At 40.4% G+C, this 21,048-nt stretch overlaps 2 protein-coding genes across 6 annotated transcripts in view; one reads left to right on the plus strand and one right to left on the minus strand.

Annotated features, from left to right (window-relative positions):
* The window catches only part of CPA6 (carboxypeptidase A6), a 541,179-nt gene extending 536,576 nt beyond the window's left edge, over positions 1-4,603 (minus strand). The window contains exon 1 of the mRNA XM_058699770.1: positions 4,499-4,603. The gene's annotated coding sequence lies outside the window, so the exon portion shown is untranslated. The remainder of the gene's footprint in view (positions 1-4,498) is intronic.
* Positions 4,142-21,048, plus strand: part of PREX2 (phosphatidylinositol-3,4,5-trisphosphate dependent Rac exchange factor 2) — a 297,237-nt gene continuing 280,330 nt past the window's right edge. For 4 of the 5 annotated variants that reach the window (XR_009253713.1, XR_009253712.1, XR_009253711.1 and 1 more), the window contains exon 1: positions 4,149-4,762. Coding sequence is in view for 2 of the 5 variants with exons in the window: in XM_058699767.1 (XP_058555750.1) it covers positions 4,622-4,762 (141 nt within the window). In the remaining 3 variants the exon portion in view is untranslated. Of the gene's footprint in view, positions 4,763-21,048 lie in introns of all 5 variants that reach the window. The other variant, XM_058699768.1, reaches the window with a different exon arrangement.

Here is a 21,048-nt window from a genome sequence, read left to right on the forward strand (position 1 = left end):
ATGATAAGTAAGTGCTTCCCTCTTTCCTCCCCCAGGACAGTACTGAGATGTATTTATTTCATAAGACTACTCAGAAGGTCCTGTAGAACAGCCCATCTAGCTTCTCATGGGATGGTCAACTCTATTATGCATTCTTGTATTGGTTTTCCCTCTTTCTCTTTTCCATTCTTTCTTTTCCTCACTCCTCCTGCCTAGGATCACATTACCATATATACTGTCTTCACATTAAGTTTGGTCTCTGCTTTCTGAGGAAACCAGGCTAAGACAAGCAGGCAATGACATAAACATATATAATTTGTATAAATTATTTATATTACATATAGATATTAGATATTGATAATAATCAAATAACACACACACACACACACACACACACACACACACACACACACACTAGAATGCTAACCCTAGAGAACACATTAGAGGATGTTAATATAGGAGACAACAACCAGGTAGAAGTTTTTATAGGGAGGAGAGATATGTGAGGTTGGAGAGGATTTTTAAAGAAGGAAAGGCTAAGCAGGCAGATGGCACAATGCAAAGATGACATTCTTCTGAGACTAATCACAGACAAAACCCGGCTGTTTATTTTACAGGGATGGTTGTAGGTTAAGTTTCCATAATGAGGAAAGCGATTATCCATTCCATGTTAGATTATGGCCATGAAGACAATTTGGAGTTGATCAACCTAGTGCCCACATCTTTAAGAACTTTACAGTCTTCCTAAGATAATCCTATTCAAACATTTATTTAGTTTGCTATGCCATAAACACTGTATATAAAATTAAAATATAGCTATGAAATTGTATTTTGTCCTTTTAGGTAATACACATTCTAAAATCTTTGAATTGGTGTGATACAAATAATTATGTGCTCCAGTACATGCTATGCTTGTTATAACTACAACATAATGAAATTAAGAAGTATTTCTAGAATGACCTCTTATCGAAGACTTGTATTGTGCTTTATACAGCCCCAATGTATCTATAATATTTTTATACTAATATAATCTAGAATCATCTACTTTAGGCCAGAGTAGTGAAGGAAATGCCAGAATCAAATAAAAAACAGTCTGACTCTTAGAATTCTCTAAGGCCATGCAATCAAGCAATCTTTTTCCTCTTCTTCCCTTCCTTACTCTTTCCTTCTTTCTTTTCTTTTTTCTTTTCTTTTCTTTTCTTTTCTTTCTTCTTTCTTTCTTTCTTTCTTTCTTTCTTTCTTTCTTTCTTTCTTTCTTTCTTTCTTTCTTTCTTTCTTTCTTTCTTTCTTTTTCTTCCTTCCTTCCTTCCTTCCTTCCTTCCTTCCTTCCTTCCTTCCTTCCTTCCTTCCTTCTTTCTTGTCCAGTGCTATTGTCTTTCAATGACTTCCACATCCAATTTGATTTATTACTTTACCTGGGCAAATGCTAATACTGGATTGGTAGGGAAGCTACAATGATGTCTATAAGGAATATAAGTTATATACAATGTATATAGATATTGATATCTATAAGGGAACTCTCTTTTTGTAAAGAGACCACCTTGGATTCTCTGTCCAGGAATTGTTATTCTCTAAACCTGATCAAAGAAAACCTACTGTGCATGGTGCTTTGGCCTCTGAATGATAACAGACTCTAAACACATGCATATGAAATAAATTTAATGGCTGAGCCAGTTTACTACTTAGCCTTTTCTCACTATCTTCTTTTCTACCATCTCCTTTTTATTGGATGCTTCAACCTCATTAGTATTTCAGGAAAAAACTGGATTCTGTCCATCATTTTTGTTGTTGCTTCCCTTTTCCTGGCAGGCAGACCTTAAAGTTTCAATTGAGGAAGCAGGGAGGGATACAACACATTCAGAGTTTATGAAAGACCTTATTTACCATCAAAGTGAAGGTTTCCAGATCCTCTGGCCCTGTTTTCTTATGCTCTTAGGTCTTTGATAAGGAATTAAGAACTCCTGCCAGGGCTACAGAAGACACTGAGAGCTGCCTGGCAGAAGGCACTATATAGTGTTCTGAAGCTGTTCATTAATTACAAATGATGTTGAAGAGTAGACTGAGGAACAGAAGAACGAGCAGAAACTGTTAATATCATAATAATTTCTACATAGGCACTTCTGAGAGACATCTGAATCTGCACACTTGAATATTTTTCTGCTAGCTTCCTTGCACTTTTTTTGTTTTTAGCAAAGCATGCCTTGCAGTTTTCCTTTTAATACATCACTTATATTTGTAACACTCTCTTTCACTCAATTATAATTCCTTAGAATGGTGGCTCTCAAATATTACTGTGCCTAAGAATAATCTGAAGACCTTGTCAAGAGAATTTGGAGCTTACACCTCTGAGATTCTCATTTAATAAATTTAGGATGGAGCCCAGAAATGTTTAACAAGACCTCAATGTAATGGTCTGTGAACTACCTTGAGAAATATTTGCTTAGAGATCAAGGTCTCTGGAATCCTCAGGCCCTAGTGCCTTGCAATACACACAGAGGTACTCAATACGTGTTTATAGAATGGAGGCAAATGCTGTGGGTATTTAAAACTTCACTAGTGATTCAAACTCATTTTATCATTCTCAGAGGTGAGACTGAAGCTCTAATGGGTTGTAGACAGCCTATTTTTTTTTTTATAGGATAATTGCATCAACAGTTCTGAAATAGGGGGTCATTGGGAAGAAATGCTATTTTATCTAGGACAACAGCTGATGGAAAGCCTGATTTATTTGTTTACTTTTTACATGAGAGAAGGGTACAGACGTAAGGAGGAGGAAATGCATTCATTCCTTGCTGCCTGTAGCACAATGTAAAAAGCCTCAATCATGTTTGATTTCCCCATTCATCACTGGATGTGCATTTCCTTTGTCTTCCGCTTGTTTCTTTTGTTTATTGTTTACTAGGGGTTGTGAGGTCTGCCCTTTAATGTGCCTTGTCCTTTGTTCTTTTGTCATAAGGTGTGAAGCCATTTACTTCTTTGTCCTTTGCTCACAGCCACCTTTAGTTAGCCATCCACAAAACAAAGGAAAATCATATCTTGCCCATCAGCTCCTCACACATCATTCAAAAGCTGTGCTCTTAATGAAAGATGAAAATGACCGTCCCTCTTTGCTCTTTGAGACATGCAGTGAAACCATGTGCTGAAAAGGTGTCATCTGGCAAACTGGAAATTATTTTAATGTAAGTAATGTGGAAAGCATCTTCATTTTTCAGAGTTGGACTAATGCTTTCAACTATTGGAAAAGATTAACAGGCTATTTTCTTGCATCCAAATGATTTGCTCTTCCATTTCTTTAAATGTTATTAGTGTGGACCGTTTCAAGTTCTGAGTAGGAAAGAATGACACTGAAAATTTAACGTGGTTATTATCAAGACAAAAACATACATGGATTGTTTTGCATGGAATTGTAAATACTCCGTGCTCATTAGCTCCTGACTCTGTTTCCAAGTGAGAAAAGGTAACAAGCATAACCATCACAATCAGGACAGGCTCTGTGTTTCTCTCCCTTTGCAAATCCTAAGAATGTATCTGTATCCATATACCTATAACTGTATCTATGTATCTTTTGATAACTATACAATAATAGCTTTGTTCATTTAGTGACACTGTCTTAAATCATAGCAGCTCTTAGAAACAAAACAGGCACACATATTCTCGCCTGTGATTCAATTTACATACTGTCTTGATATTGAAAAACAGTTATAGACATGCAAAGCATTTCCCTCCAAAGCACCACACTGCAGTGGTGAAGCTTATTGTATCTGGAGTTTATGGTTTGGGCCAGGCTGTCACTTTCCCATAGTGTCTTCATTTATTATGCTAATTGACTTTCCAAGTGCAGGCGGGAGGGTATCTGCCCTGTGAATTATTCTCAGTTGGGGGCTTTTAAAAGCAAACCTATTTTGTGCCTAAACAAAACCAAAAATCAATGTGTTTCTTTTCAAAGACGGGAGGGTCAATACCATGGTTGTTTTGTTCCCATCCAGTTATGTAACCGTGGGGACTTGTTTCTTTGCTTTCAGGATTTGTACAAAACACATTAAAGCTAAACAATAGGCGGGAGTCATAGGAGCAACCCTCGAGCTGTGTCTTGCAGTACGTCCTCCTAGGTTTGGGAATCTCCAATTAGTTCCATCTCAAGTGCTGACTCTGTGTGTGTGTGTGTGTGTGTGTGTGTGTGTGTGTGTGTGTGTATTTAGTTAGCTGGCACGCAACACACTTCCCCAGGGTTGTTTCCTTTTTCCTGAGATTTGGCGAAGGGTAAAGGGTCGGAGTCACATGGATACAAAGCATTTGATTAATGTCCAAGTCACCGCTGTGGCTGCCGGAGCCGCCTCCCCTCCAGCCCGGGCCGCGTGAGGCCGGAGCCGTGGGGCCGGGCGCGCAGGTCCCGGGCCGGAGCCCCCTCTCCCGCGAGTTGTCTCCTCAAAGCCTCGCGCCTCCCGCGCCGGAGTTCCAGCGGGCGCCCTCCCCTCTCCTACCACCCCAGACTCTCCCCAGCATGTAAAGTCGCCCGTACCTCCTCGGACTTCTGGGAGGCGCAGCAACTTTTCCTTTCTGGCCGCGCGGGGCCGGACACCAGCCGGCGCGCGGGGCAGCGCGCAGCGCAGCAGCCCCGCAGCCCCGCGTCCCGCCGCCCACCATGAGCGACGAGAGCCGCGGGGACGGCCGCGCGGAGAGCGCCAAGGACCTGGAGAAACAGCTTCGCCTGCGCGTGTGCGTGCTCAGCGAGCTGCAGAAGACCGAGCGGGACTATGTGGGCACGCTGGAGTTCCTGGTGTCGGTGAGTGTGTCCCCGCGCGGCGCCGCGGGAGGCGGCGGGCGGCGCGGGGCGCGGACCCCGGGGAGGCGGCGGGAAGCGGGCGCGGCATTGTCTGCGGGGGTCGGGGCACGGGTCCCGGCATCGCGGGAACCACGAGCCCGCGCGCCGACGCCGCGCTCGTGGGCGCGAGGACCCCCGCGGCGATTGTTTCACGCCTGGACACGCGCTGAGTTCCTAGGGCCTTGGAGAGCCGCGGGTTTGAAAAGTTAGCTCCAGTGGGAGAACCTCTTGTGCAGGGAATCCCTGCTGCCCCATCTTTCCTCTTTCTTCTTTACCCCCGTCCCAGCCTGCATTGTGTAATTCCGCCTCCCCCCCCCCCCCCCCCCCATTCTCTTCCTTCCCTGGGATTTTATTTTAAGGCTTTGGCTTGGTAATTCAAGTCAGTCCGCTAGATTCAGGTACATTTAGTTAAAAAAATAATGAATCCGTGATTCTTTTGGAACTTGAGTTCGTTCTTCAGATTACATGGCAGCGAAGTCCCTTTAGTTATGATAATCTTTGAAACATGGGATTCTGGTGGGGGGTACAGAGAGAGCAGCGGGGTTATGATCTCTAGCAGCTGTTGGATATTAAAGCCACATGTGGTGCTCACCCCATTCTACCCCTACAGTCTTCTACCCCCATCCCCCCACCCTGGGTTTAAATTTGCTCCCTGCTCAGCTCCTGGGTTCCCTGTTCACACGGAGCCCAGGAGAGCTGTTATCATAAAACTTGTGTCAAATGGCTTCAAGATTTCATAGAACTGGCAGGAACTTTGTTTCAAAGTTTCAGCTTGTGGCATTGGAAGCCTGTTTTGGAAACGTTTCATTCATTTTAGAGCCAGAAGGGGCAAAATTGAGTGAAAGAAACTTTTGAGACATCACTCAAAAGTTGAATTTTCCTGTTCACTGTTGCAAAGACAAAGCATTTGAGGATTGGCTTCTCTCCACCCAGATGCCTGGGAGAGCATCATTTAAAGACCCGAGAGACTTCAGCCTTTGCAGTCTCACTCAAATCTTCAAACCTTCTGCTCCTTTTACCTCCCTGTTCCATACCCGCCCTGGTCCCAAGGGAAGTGTTTCAAAGGCCAAACTTCCTGCTTAGGGTTTAGTAAGATGTAAACTTTCTGCTTATAATTATGGTAGAGGAATTTACTTCTTTGCTATAGCAGGGAGAGAACAGTATCTAAAGGGATGTAAGATGCACAGGTTGACTTCTGTTTGACTTCTCAAATTAAAATCAGTGTCCTTAGCCCCCAGGGGCCACATTCTTTGGAAAGGCTAGATATTTGAGAATATATGGGTAATCGGTGATAACTGGATTCCCATGCACTTCCATGAAGCCAAGTCAAAAAAAAAAAAAAAGCATATTTTTAAGGAGATGACTTTTTTTTAACAAAGTTATTACAATATTATTGACTATATTCTCTATGCTGTACTTTTCCATGACTTACTTATTTTATAACTAGAAGTGTGTACCCCTTAATTCTCTTTACCTGTTTCACCTGTCCCCCTGACTTCCCTCCCCTCTGGCAATTACTAGATTGTTCTCTGTACTTATGACTCTATCCCTTTTTGCTGTTGTTTGTTTCCTTTTTTGTTTTGTTCTTTTTGATTCCACTGTAAATGAAATTACACATTGTCTTTCTGTCTGACTTATTTCACTTAACATAATACTCTTTAGGTCTATCCATGTTGTCACTAATGGCCAGGTTTCTTTTTTCTTTTTCTTTTTCTTTTTTGGTGGCTGAGTAATATTCCATTGTGTATACCACATCTTCTATATCCATTCATCTATAGATGGACACAAGTTGCTTTCCTATCTTGTCTATTGTAAATAGCACTGCAACAAACATAAGTGTGCATATGTCTTTTTGAATTAGTGTTTTTGTTTTTCCTGGGCAAATACCCAGAAGTGGGCTTACTGGATCATATGGTACTTCTATTTTTAGTCTTTTGAAGAACTTCCATACTGTTTTCCATAGTGGCTGCACCAATTTGCATTCCCACCGACAGTGCATGGGAGTTCTCTTTTCCCCAAGCCTTTGCCCTCCCTTTTAATTTCTTGTTTTTTGACACTAGCCATTCTGACTAGTGTGAAGTGGAGAGTTGACTTTTAATAGCTTCAGATTTGCTTTTCATGAAACTTTATTGGTGACAAAGTCCTTTGGCTTTTGAAAAATCTTAGTCACTTCTTAAATTGCATTAGTCACTCCTTTTTGGAGGCATATGATAAAAGTACTGTGCAGAGTCCTAATTTATAGAAACGGACAGCTAACCCAACCTATATTAAAAAACCAATTTATTATTGATCTTTATTTATCATATCAGGTTTTCTTCTAATCTTAACACCTGATTATTAAAATGGAAAACTTACTGCTATATTGAGTTGGGTAAGAAGTTGTGGGAGGTATGAATAAATTGTATGTACCTATTTACAAGTCATTTAATAATTTCATTCTTCTTATTTCATTTGGAAATTAGGGACTCTTCCACTTTTATTTTTCTTTGTCCATTATTTGCGCACAAACATGCAGTGTTTGTGCACATACCTGTTCACACACACACAAACACACTCATTGGCCTGAATAGCATCCTAAACAAAAGTTTACCCTGACTTCCTTTTGGACAAAACCATCAAAACCTGAGATCTACTTTTAATACACTTTTTAGATTTTCTTTTTGAGTATTTCTTTTTTGAGTTTTATTTATAGCAACGCTAAATACCCATGTATTTTACTTGGTCACCTTCAGTTAATGTAGTCAATTTAGTTTTCATTTTAGCCTAACCTGATAATGTGCCAAGAATTTTAAAGATATTCAAACCCTTTGGCCTGGCAATTCCTCTTCTGGGAGTCCATCCTGAAGGACTGATAAGAAATGTAGATACACAGGGGCACCTCAGTGGCTCAAGTCAGTTAAACATCTGACTTTGGCTCAGGTCATGATCTCACTATTCTTAAGTTCAAGCCATGCATCTGGCTGTCTGTTGTCGGCATAGAACCCTTTGGCTTCCAACCTGCTGTCCTCCTCTCTCTCTGCCCCTCCCCTGCTCCTTGTCTCCTCTCTCTCTCTCTCTCAAAATAAATAAACTTAAAAAAAAACAAATGCAGAAAATAATAAAAGTCATTAAAAATAGCTGTAGTATTAAATAAGTGCAGTGTTGTACGTTTGTTGAAAAAATTGATAGTGCATTTCTACATCAAATGTAAATATTTGTCAGATTAGTCATTGTTTTAGATTTCTGTCATTGTTTCAGCCATTAACATGGATGAAGGGTACTCTTATCTTTATTATGAAGAGATAGAAAGCATATTTTTAGTTTTACCAAGAACATATTTTTACTTACAGGTCCATAAATAATCAAACAAAATGATATTTTTTCCTCTTGGTTAAATGATCATATGAGCTGAAGGGGAAAACATTTCTTACTCTATGAAAGTTTTATGCTTTTATACTTCTTTTGTACCTCTGATCCCTCTCTCTTCTCATTTCCAGCTCTTTGCCTTTTTAACTTTTTAAGGAGAGAACAACTTTCCCCGCTCCCACTCTAAATAGCTGTCCTCTAGAGTGGCTCACTCCTTCCATGGGCTCTCAGGTTTCTCTTGCTCCTTGGTAGCCCTTACATCCTTTTGCATTCCTGCAGGGCCTTCAGGGCTCCCTTCCTTCAGGAAACTGCCATGATCGTATCCCTTCCCTCCCCACCAGGTTAGAGGACTCACTGCTTTGTACCACTCTTCCCTGTAGTTACTTCTTGTCTCTCACCAAAGGGAAGCTTATGCATGTATTTGTTTACCTTTGTCTCATTCTACTAGAATGTAAACTTCTTGAGCACAGGCCCATATTTTACTTGTCTTTTTCCCTAGAATTTTGTGCAGTGCTTGTGACGTTGCAGGTACTCAGTAAATACTTGCTGAATGACTGGATGAATGAATGAATCAATGACCCATCCTCTAACCTCCCACCCCATTCTTTTTTTTAAAAGGTTTATTTATTTATTTGGAGAGAATGAGAGAGAGAGAGAGCACGAGTGCACGAGACAGTGAAGGGAGGGACACAGAGAGAGAATCCCAAGCAGGCTCCACACTCAGCACAGAGCCTGACGCAGGGCTCGATCCCAGGAACCACGAGATCTTGACCTGAGCCAAAATTGAGAGTTGGACGCTCTACTGACTGAGCCACCCAGGTGCCCCTCCCACCCCATTCTGAAGGACAGTTCATCATCCTTCAAATTCTCAGTTTTGTTTTTCTTCTTATTTGGTTGGTATAGATAGTAGAAATTATTTAAATTTCCCTCAGGCACATAGGAATTTATGTAACAAAAAGTTTTAAATTAAACATGTAGTACCTGCATTTAAAACAGAAACAGTATTTAAATCAGGCATTGTGGTATTAAAGACTTTGTAACGCACCATTATGTCAATTCATTGTATTCTAAATTTTCAGTTGATATCCTGAGTAGGTTGCATTATCTGGATTAGTTATTTTTAGGTCATAGATAAAATGCTGGGAGTGCCCAAATTTGCTAGAATGCATGTTCTTGTTTTGCTTGGGAGATATAATTTTGTGCTTTATTAGAAGTAACACATTTTGTCAAAAGACATGATTTTATGGACCTAATACCCAGTATTTAACGTTCCAAGCCTGGACAATAGTGGGTTGCAACTGGTTTCCTGTTTGCAGTCCTCCTAGGGCATACCAAGATCAGGATGGCTTCTTAGACCCATTCGAGTGGACAGGAAAAGGGCAGAGCAGGGCCGACTTCATGGGTGTGTATCCTGTACAGTTTGCACTGGCTTCATGCTCCAGACGACCTGGAACTTGGTTCAATGCTCTGCTAGCACCATCTTGAAATTTGTGCTAGTTTTATCTTTGAACTTGTGTTTTACGAGTGAAGTCCACTGGGACCGTGGAGTGTGAGTAGAGCAGATACAAGAAAGAAAAAAGCTTCATATTTCAGTACCTCTAATAGCACTGTTTTCCTGCCTTTTGAGCAAAAGGCCTCATACTTTTACTTTACACTGGACCTGGAAAATCATGTAGATACACTTCACTATGGCATTGAGGCAGGATGGTGATACACGTTTTGTCTAAACTGGGATACTTCTTTTTTTTTTTTTAATGTTTTATTTTTTATTTTTGAGAGAGAGCATAAGCAGGGGAGGGGCAGAGAGAGAGGGGCAGAGGATTCGAAGCAGGCTTTCTGCACTGACAGCAGCAAGCCTGACTAGGGGCCCGAACCCATGAACTGCAAGATCATGACCTGAGCCGATATTTGATGCTTAACTCGCTGAGCCACCCAGGCGTCCCTAAACTGGGACACTTCTGAAAGTGAAAGGGAGTGGTTACTAATTACACTGGGAAACAGATATAAACCCGGATTGTCCCTGGCAAATCAGTGTGCAATGCTGTTCCACACTGTAGGCACATGAAGACAAAGACTTTGGGCTACATGTCTCGTCATAAACAACAGATTTTGAAACATTGTTACCTGGGGAGGCTTTGACTTCAGATACCCCAGAATCTGAATCCTGTCTCTAATTTACTAGCTAACTTTGTGCAGGCTCCTAAACTTCTCAAGCACCATTTACTTCATCTGTTCAATGGGGAAACAATAACATTTCTCAAGGTTGCTTGAAGGATAGGATGTAAGCCTTGGGCTCTGCCCAGTCCCTGGCTCACAGGGGGCAGGTTCTATCAATAGATCTTCTGATGTTGTAGTTGTTACACAGAGCTACACACGCTGGTCATCGTTAGTGTATAATTTTTGCCTGCATGGTTTTCTCCTTTACACTTTCTCTCTCTCTCTGTCTCAGTCTCTTCTGTACTTCCTTCCCTGGTGATTCCTTTCTGTCCATGCAGTCCTTCTTCCCATGATATTCTTGTAAATCCTCCATTGACTTAAGACTGTGACGACACTTTGTATTCTATGTAACAACAACCATAGTATGGTGTTTTACAGTTGACAATAAAAAATTGCGTATTTGTGATCTGATTTGGCTTAATATATAAGTCTCTTAGTTCTTTCGAATAGTGCCCCCTAGAATTCCAGGATTCTGTGGTTTGGCTTCAGGGGCCTTCACAGAGGGTGAGGGGGGAATGAATTATATGGCTTCAGACTCTCCACTCGGCCTTTCCTAGCATGACTGCACCTTCTTCTGATTTGCGCCTTTGCTAAAGCAGTTAGAAAAGCCACTTACCTGAGAGTAAACTCCCCAGAGAATAAGAATGGTGTATTTATTTCCTGGGTACAATTTTCTTGGCCTAAACATAGTGCTGTGTAAATAGCAGGTGCTCAAGGAAACAAACAGGCAAATAAAACAAAAGCAAACACCACAAAGTCCAAAAACAACTTCTTTCAGTTACGATCTAACTTTTCCAGGCAAGGATAAATTGATTCAACACGTTATGCATAGGCTTATGTTACAGGCTGAATTGTGTGACCCTCAAATTCATATGCTGCCATCCTACACCTCAGTATACAGGTAATCACAGTGCCATGTGGGAGGGGCAGTGATAGGGTGAGAAGCAAAGTTGCGTGGGGGCGGGCATCAAGGGACTCCTTCAGTCAGGGGTCAGGGGAAGTTTAGGGAAAGAGGTGGTAGATGGCTTCTGAAGGATGAGGACAATGCCAGCTGCCTGGGAAGACAACTGCCCATGTGGAGAGAGCATCATGTTCCGTGTGACCCTGGTACGGCATTCTGGGTGTGCTGGCATGATGTCGTCTGGGGGATGCGGAAAATTCTTCGCTGATGGAGACTCAAAAGTTCTGCATGTTTTTTGAGTATTTTGGGGTATTGATAAGGGGATGGAGTAAGTTCAGTCCAGTTGGAGAAGGATTCTGTTTTTAACAATTCTGAATTTAACGAAAGGTAGTGGGAGGTCAAGCATTATGGGACACCTTCTCTCTTAGTAACAATAAACAAGATTGTGACAGCCAGAGTTGGCACTGGAAAGGCATATCCTGTGGGAAAAAGTTGCCGGGCCAAGATTTCCTGAATCCGTGTCTCTGAGTTTCACCTTGGGATTCCTTCCTCTTACACCCTATGCCTACCCCCTCACTGGTCCTCAGCATAAGCACGCAGAGAAGACTTTTCCCTGCTTCTCTAAATCTGGGACGGGTTGTAATCTTCAAAACATTATTATTTACTAGGGAAGAGCACAGGTCAGTAATCCTAGAGTCAACATGAAACATAAACATAGTCTAGCTTGTAAAATAATAGATTTCTGCTTGTACCAAAGTGGTCTTTCTCTGAGGGTCTCAAGACTCTGATCTTTTTTTATCCTAAAGCCCTCAGAGAGGTCTTAACTGAGCCCTCTGGCTGGGCACTACTTAGGCTGATTTGGCAGATTTCTTTGTTTTCTAGCCATTAGTTTGAATGTGTATACATGAGGATGCCTCAGGAAGCTGCCCTTAATGTCTTGACTCTTGTAGTGAATATGTCATAGTTCATTCATAATTCTGATTTTTGGAGTTAATCATATGGCCAGAGCCACTCTTTTGTCTTATGGTTTCATCTGCATAATTCTACCTTATTATGAAGCCGTTAATATAAGAAGAGTATCTATGGAGAGTAGCTTTGTTTCTCAGCAAGAGAATTCTGTCAGTGGGATTGAGGAATAAAGACTGGAATCTAGTTACCCATTAGGAGTTTCTGCCATTGCATTGGTCCAGGTAAGAAATGTGGAATGTCTGATCGAAGGTAGAAGAAGAAGGTAAACAAAACAATAAAAACGAAACCACGGACAAACACCCAACAACTCTGAGACGGTCTTGGGTAGAACCCTTGGTATTGGTGCTCATTCATAAGAAGAGGAGGTTTATGCAGAAGGGAGGAGACAGGGTGGGTGCTTTGGTCTGTAGTTTGAAGACAAGGTGGGTAGTATCATTAACTGAGAAATGGAATGCAAGGGACAGAACAGCGTTGGGGGGCGGGGAGAAAAGTGAATTTCATTTTGGACCTGCCAAGCTGCAAATTCTGCTGATTTTTGAAGATAAGAATATGAAAGTTAAGAAAGAATTTGGGGCAAAAATTGGAGATCTAGCAATTAAATAATCATATGTGTTGAAACCATCAGGTGGATGAGATGCCATAAGGGCACAACTTGAGGAGGGGGCAAACATACAAACCAAGGGTAAAGGGTTGGAGAGCCAGCATTTAAAGGGTAGAGGAAGAAGTACGGTGCACTGGTGTCTAGGACTGAGACATCAAAGGTTGAAACAACCAGGAGAGAGGGATCTCTTGAAATCCAAGGAAGGATTTAGTTCCCAGAAGAAAGCATTCTTTTTTTTTTTTTTTTTAAATTTTTTTTTCAACGTTTTTTATTTATTTTTGGGACAGAGAGAGACAGACAGAGCATGAACGGGGGAGGGGCAGAGAGAGAGGGAGACACAGAATCGGAAACAGGCTCCAGGCTCCGAGCCATCAGCCCAGAGCCTGACGCGGGGCTCGAACTCACGGACCGCGAGATCGTGACCTGGCAGAAGTCGGACGCTTAACCGACTGCGCCACCCAGGCGCCCCAGAAAGCATTCTTTAAAGTGTCAGAACTCGGGGCGCCTGGGTGGCTCAGTCAGTTGAGTGGCCGACTTCGGCTCAGGTCATGATCTCGCGGTCCGTGAGTTCGAGCCCCGCGTCGGGCTCTGTGCTGACAGCTCAGAGCCTGGAGCCTGTTTCAGATTCTGTGTCTCCCTCTCTCTGACTCTCCCCTGTTCATGCTCTGTCTCTCCCTGTCTCAAAAATAAATAAAAGGTTAAAAAAAGTAAAAAAAAAAAAAAAGTTGTCAGAACTCTTTACAATTTTTTTTTAAGTTTATTTATTTATTTTGAGAGAAGCAGAGAGAGCATGAACAGGAGAGGGGCCGAAAGTGAGGGAGAGAGAGAATCCCAAGCAGGCTCCGCGCTGTCAGCACAGAGCCCGATTCAGGGCTGGAACTCACAAAACTGTGAGATCATGACCTGAGCCGAAATTGAGTTTGACGTTCAACCGACTGAGCCACCCAAGTGACCTACATTTGAGAAGTAGGTAGTGTGCAGACTGAAGAGGCCACTGGCTTTGACAATTAGAATGTCATTTGGGATTAGCTCCAGTAATGTGTATGACCAGAAGCCTAACTGAGGGATCTGAGACATCAGTGAAAGCTGAGTTGGTGAAGACTGATGGAAAAACTACCCAGAGTTGGTGGTAAAGTGCAAGGGGAGAAATAGGTTAGTAACATAAGGGGATGATTTTGTCCAGGGATGTTTGAGGAAGATGAGCATAGCCAAGGGGAGGAGACAATGAAAAGGAAACAGAAGCAGCTACAACAGATCGTTGTGGAAGTCTGGTGCATCTTCCTGCAAACCATGGCGAGAACCCCCATGTCACTGGGAGATAAGGAAGAAACTTGGCAAAATTCACTGCTGTGAAACACCCACAGCAACACGTTTTTGCAGACTCTGACTCTAAAGAATGAGCCAGCTGTCTCTCGTATATTTTTGAAATTCTGCTTCTTCTCTAGTCTAGCGCTAGCAGAACTGCTGGGGTGGCCTTTGTACCTCCTCGTGAACACTCACGAGCCACGCTGGGACAGTGGGCTGAAGTGCACGTACAGAGCATGGGTTTAGGGAATCTGATGACCTGGGTTAAAGTTCTGGCACTGAAATTTACAAACTGTGTGACCTGGGGCAAATTGCATAGCCTCTTTATGCTTAGTTTCATATTTGGAAAACACATTCAATGACATCTCACAGCCTGGCTTCAAGTTCAAAGCAACTTCTATAGGTGAAGTCCTGATAGTTATAAGCATTTCTTCTCTCTTTTTTTTCCTCCCAAACTTCTACTTTATTTCTCTTTCCCTGTCTCTCCTACACCACAGACTGAGTCTGGCACTTTCTGAGGCCACCTAGCCTGCTCCTGAGCCCATTGTCTTCTAGCCTTGAAACATGCTGTATGCTTTCATAGATAAAGAAAAGTCCTGAGGAAGCCAGAGGGGGCTTCAGGAATGCAGGGGAGGTGTGGCCTTGGGGAGTTGAGAGTCAGGTTGTGGGTGGGGGGTAGGGGTTGGGGGTGGGGAAGGAAGGAAAGGATGTAGTTCCCAGGATTATTTTAGAGGTGAGGAAAGTTGGAGTTTCTACCTCATGGCCTTTATTTCTCTATGAAATTGAACTCTTGTTTTCTTTGTGTTCTGTTTTTGTTTTGTTGTTTGTTTTGCTGAGCGTAAGGAACTATAAAGTCAGTGGTTAAGATTTGGAACATACCCTTTTGAGAATAGTAAGAGGAATTGAACTTAGGTATCTGAGGTTGGATGTTTGATCGTTTTTGTATAATCATTCTTTTAAGTGTACATTCTTAAGTGTAACATAAATTTAGAAGTCAGAGTACAGAAGTGGCGTCTCATGACTTCTTATATTTATTATGACTAGGTTCAAATCTTGGAAATAATGACATAATCATTTTTTAAACCATGATACAAATTGTGTGGAACTTATATATTCTCACATTTAATGCCCACAGCCATTACTGTGTACACTTTTTAAAAAGAAACGATTTATCTGACAACATTTTGGTATCATTTCAGTTTTTCTTAGTACTTGTCTTTTAATAATATTCTGAGTGCTCTTTTACTATATACAGTACCTGGTTTATGTTTTTTTTTTTTTTTCCTGGTTTATGTTTTAATGCCAAATAAAATTGTTATGTTTGAGTTTTGAGTACAATTAGTTTGACCTAAAAAAATATTTTTTTGTTTACGTGTATTCTTTAAAAATCTTATTTATAATATTTACTTTTCATAATGAATTTTTATTCTGAACTTATTAAAATTTCATGAGCTATATTAAAACCAAGATTTCTTTGACTTATGACATTATATTTGCCTCAAACCATCAAAAATTCAGGAAAAACACCCCTTAGTAAGTGTTTCTTTACTTAAGAGTATGGTTGGGTCACTTTTCAAGTGGTATTAAGTATAATCATTCAAATCCTGGTACATCTTATAAAAACTTTTTTTTCTAATTTTTTTTCCATTCTCATGAATGATTATTGCATTTTATCCAAGAAGTCAGTGATGATAATTTTAAGAAGTTCGGTACGTTGAGATTATGATTTTTAAACATTTCTAGTTAGTATAGATGACTTCAAGCATTGATTCCTTGAATAAACCTGTGGTGTTCTAGGCTTGCCATATAGCTAAGCACAGCGTACAAAAAAGGACCTGTGTTGTTCAAGAATATCTAAGCCAAGGACATTATGTTCTGTCGTTAATGTGAAATGAGTATTTTCCTTTAAAAGGCAAGCCCTTCACTTGAAAAGGTTAAATGGTACAATACTTAAGGAATGACTGCAGCTGGTTAAATTTAGAATACTGATATAGAAATATTCTCTGGGTTAATAGCAAAAATACAGCAATATAGAATATGAACGAGTAAAATTTTTTTCATTTTAAAACTTTGTTCCTCTAGGAGAGTCACATAACGGTTGATGTCTATGTTTGATTTTGCTTTGCTACTTTTGTTATTTTAATTATCTATGTAAATTGTCTTCTTGCCAGTAGAAGAGGCTTTATAGATGGTGTCACATTTTTAGTGATTGTACAAGAAATATTGATGTTTTCCTTTGATGCCTTCTAATGCCTCAGCTTGGCCTTGATTTCATGCTCCTTTGGATTCTAGTTTTTTCTTACTTGAGACTATTGCCCCAAAGAAAGTAATCTTAGGATTCCAGAAATAATATCTTCCATTCCAAAGTTTTATTTCTGTCAGTAGTAGTACTTGGTGAAGAGCTATGGAAAGACATTATATCACCCAAATGTTAGCTTCATACCCACATATTCCAAGATTGATTTAATAACTCATTATTTCCCCAGAGATGAAATTATGAAAACAAAGTGGATTTTCATTTTCTATGCTGTATATCTATGTGTTGGACGTTGTATAACTTTAATATATTTGTATATGTTGTATAGAAATATTTTTGTATTCATATATTTATTCTGCAAAAAATTTTTGAATATTCTAAACACAACTTTATCCCAATTTTTCTTGTACCTCTTAATAATGAGACCCCTGGCAGAGACTTCTAATTGCTCCCAATGTCCAATATTCTTTTCTTCCATAGTGATAAAAGTTTTATCTCACGGCATGCTTGTCTAATTTAGGACTACATTTCTCAGCCTCCCTTACAGTTAAGTGTGGGCATATGAATAGGTTCTGGGCAGTGGGATGTGAGCAGAAGTGGCATGGGTAGATTCTAAGGTGTACCTTTATAATGAAGGAATATGTGCTCTCTTCCTTCCCCCTGTCTGGTATGAAGATGTGATGGCAGGTAATGAGGCAGCCATTTTGGACCGTGAAATGGAAGTCACATGTTGAGGATAACAGAACAAGAAAATAGAGTCCATTTCTTTATTAAAGCAGTTTAACTGGTATCGTATCAAAAATGGACCTGCAAGATAAATCAGTATTTACTTAACTCTGTCCTAGCATCTTTTCTGACATCTCACATTGTGCTTCAAATGTTTCATTGATTTATGCTAATTATTAATGAATTGGCAAACTTTAATATATTTTTGTCTTTGTCTTAACTGGATAATCTTAATATTTTAAATTTATTTTTAGTTTTTCTTTAATGAAAGCTCACCAGTGATTTCCCTAGGCTGCTAAAACTACACTCTCTTTTGCTATTGGTAAACTTTCATTTTTTTGTTAGAAAAAGAATAGTGTTGGGCTGCCTGGGTGGTTTAGTAGTAGAGCGTCCAACTCTTTTTTTTTTTTTTTTTTTTAAATTTTTTTTTCAACGTTTTTAATTTATTTTTGGGACAGAGAGAGACAGAGCATGAACGGGGGAGGGGCAGAGACAGAGGGAGACACAGAATCGGAAACAGGCTCCAGGCTCCGAGCCATCAGCCCATAGCCTGACGCGGGGCTCGAACTCACGGACCGCGAGATCGTGACCTGGCTGAAGTCGGACGCTTAACCGACTGCGCCACCCAGGCGCCCCGAGCGTCCAACTCTTGATTTTGGCTCAGGTCATGATCCCAGGGTCATGAGATAGAGCCCTGCGTCGGGCTTCGCACTAAGCATGGAGCCTGCTTAAGATTCTCTCTCTTTTTCTCTCTCTGTCTCTTTCTCCCTCTGTCCCTCTCCCCTGCACACGTGTGCACGCTCTCGCTCTCTTAAAATTTAAAAGAAAAAGAATGGTATTATTTTTAACCTATACTTATATATTTTTTCTGAAGACCAGAATTTTCATGTTTATTATGTTTATTTATGAGCATATTTGTTCAGCTGCTTTCACTGAAGCCAAACGACAGTAGTTTAAACAGCACTGTTTGTTTGTGAATAAGAAAGCCGTATGTATCAACAGGGCTTTTTTTGTGTGTGTTCTTGGAGCTCCTCTTGGAGCTCTGGTTATTTAATTTTTCAATGTGATTGCCTAACAGTGTTACAGGGGAGTAAGCAGCTCAGCTCTGTCAGGCTATTCAGAGTCTCCTGTTCCTTCTATCTTACTGCTCCAGTATCCCCTAGGACCCATTAAATCAATGTCTGTAGGAGAGAGAGCCAGACACCAGTGTTTTATACAGTTTCTCCAGGTGGTTCCAGTGTGCAGAAGGCTGGGGAACCAGTACACTAGGGTGTGCTGGACCACATGGTTAAGGCTGGCCTACAGACCCCTTTCACGTTCCAGCCCTAGGGGGACAGAGACGAATTCCACACTTTGCTTTCACTCTCATCCCCTTGACCAGAGTGTCATAACACGGCTGAACCAGCTGCAAGGGGGACTGGGAAATGTGCTACCTACTTGGGCAACCAGGTACTTGAGGTGTTCTGTGCTAAAATAAGGAAGTGGAAAAGATGGGCAAGGTGTATTTTTTTTGCCACACTTTGGGCCCCAGGGATACTTTGGGCTTGTGTTCTCAGAAAGTCATTTATATTAATACTTGGATTCCTTTCCTGTAAGAACCTATTATACTCAGCATATAATTTGGGTTATTTCCCTCTAAAATAACATATTCTGGTCCATCTGGAAATCTAATATTTATCTATCTCTTCACATATGTTTATAAGAGCTACCTAAAAGGTTTTTTTTTCTGACTTAGTTTTTGTTTTTATTTTTATTTTTTGTTTTTTGCCTTCAGTGCAGGAAGAGTGAAGATACGGCGATATGGAGATTTTGTGTAGTTTAAAAAATTTTTTTCTGAAGTCTCAAACAAAACAGACCCAGGAAAATATGGAAATCATTTAATATGTGCTTGTTGTGTGTCAGGCACTGCATATTCATGCATAACTCACAACTCACAACCCCTACAAGGTTTGTGTCATTGTAACACAATGTATTGTAACTTGCAGATACTCTAGTCAGTTCCTCAGTAGGAGGGTGAGGATTTTGAGTTGGCCCATTGTGCAGCAGCTATTCTAACACCTTCTGCTGGTGATTCACTGGCCTGGGCATTTCTAGATCGTGGGAGCACTGTGATTAATCAGGCATCAGAAAACCAAGGCAGATGTTGGGATCAGGACGTAGAACGCAGAAGCTAGAAGTCAGGAAGCAACAGTAGTTGGTTTCAGGCAAACCAACGAGAGAGAGCAAGGGAGCAACAAGAAGATCATGGTCAATCCAAGATAGGGGTCAGAGCCAGGCAAGCACTCAGCAGCCAACAGTTACCCAGAAGTCATGAGTTTCCAGCACACAAATGAGAAAAGGCAATGAATCATTTAAATTTTTTTAAAATGTTTATTTACTTTTGAGAGAGAAAAAGAGACAAAGCTGAGTGGGGGAGGGGCAGAGAGAGGGAGACACAGCATCTGAAGTAGGCTCCAGACTATGACCTGTCAGCACAGAGCCTCAGGCTGGGCTCGAACCCACGAACTGCAAGATCATGACCTGAGGTGAAGTCAGATTCTTAACCGACTGAGCCACCTAGGTGCCCCAGCAATGAATCATTTAAAAATAGACAACCTTAGTTCTGTTGGTTATCTCTTAGTGTATATCATTGCTAAGACTATTTTCAGTGTAATTTAATTCCTCTTGGATTATTTTTGTATCTCTAAGTACTTATTTACTTACTACTTTATACCTGGTGAACTCTTGGTTTTATGTGTTAAATATTACTTCTATGTATCCTACATATGATTAGATCACTTTATGTTTGAAGCAAGGATTAAATACACAGATGCACACACATACACACACCTTTTGCTCTCCAAAATGTATGTATCGCTCTGCATTCAGTGGATACTGTATAATTTGCATTGATGTAATTTAAACACGAATGAGGTGAACCATAGTTGAAATGATTGTTACCCCTGGGAGTGTTCTACTTGCCAGGACTTCTTTTGATAGGATAGATAAGGGAGAGTAACTGGCATTCTGGTAGTCCCAGGATGATCTTTGATAAATAAGCCATGTTCTATAGACATGGCCATTTTTCTCAGCTTCTAGCAAGGATAGTTAGCATAGCTGTATAATCTTAGAGTCCAGAAGGAATCATGCTATGTATAGATGAATATAGCTTTCAAGTAAAATATGAATTTGATGTTTCTCCTGCGTATTTTCACTGAACTAATAATTCTCACATATAAATTGTATCTTCTCTGTATAGTGGAATTTTTTAGGATACCAAATATTTTTTGGGCTTTAAGGCTATTTTTTATTAAAAAATTATATTATACTTAAGAATGACTTAATTATAGGGAATATAATGAGTTAGATGTCCAGAAATTTTGAAAGTTTAGTTGATACTTGAACAGATACTTAATTTTAAACCTTTACCTTTCTATAGCTGAGTGTCTGGGTCAGATTCAACTTTAATGCCATCAGGAAAATACAAGTAAACCTGAATGAGAGGTCCACGTAGTCAGCCAAGATATTTGAATAAAATTAAAAAAAAAAAAAGAAAAACTCTGCTAATTAGATTCAAAAGAAAATTGTAGCTTTACTATATGGTATCATACATTCTTTCTACAAACCATTTCTTTTCCAGCCTGTCAGAATTCAAAGTTCTAATTACTCTGTGATATTCTAGAATTTTCTTTAGTATTTAATATGTGCTAAGTGAAATTTGCAGTAATTCTGGAATAAATAAAGGCAGAATGAGACAATCTGTAAGCAAATATGTGACCGCAAAATGGAATCAGAGTGATTTTTCAGTTTACTTCAAAACCAATGTATTTGTGAAAGACCTTACTTTTGACATAGTGCAATTTATATGTTAGGTCAATGTTAAAAAATACCTCTAATGTATCAACCTTACAATTTAGTCTTTCAGTAATTGTTTTCAAAAACATAGG

This window comes from Neofelis nebulosa, chromosome 14, assembly GCF_028018385.1.
Source record: "Neofelis nebulosa isolate mNeoNeb1 chromosome 14, mNeoNeb1.pri, whole genome shotgun sequence".
NCBI classification, from domain to species: domain Eukaryota; kingdom Metazoa; phylum Chordata; class Mammalia; order Carnivora; family Felidae; genus Neofelis; species Neofelis nebulosa.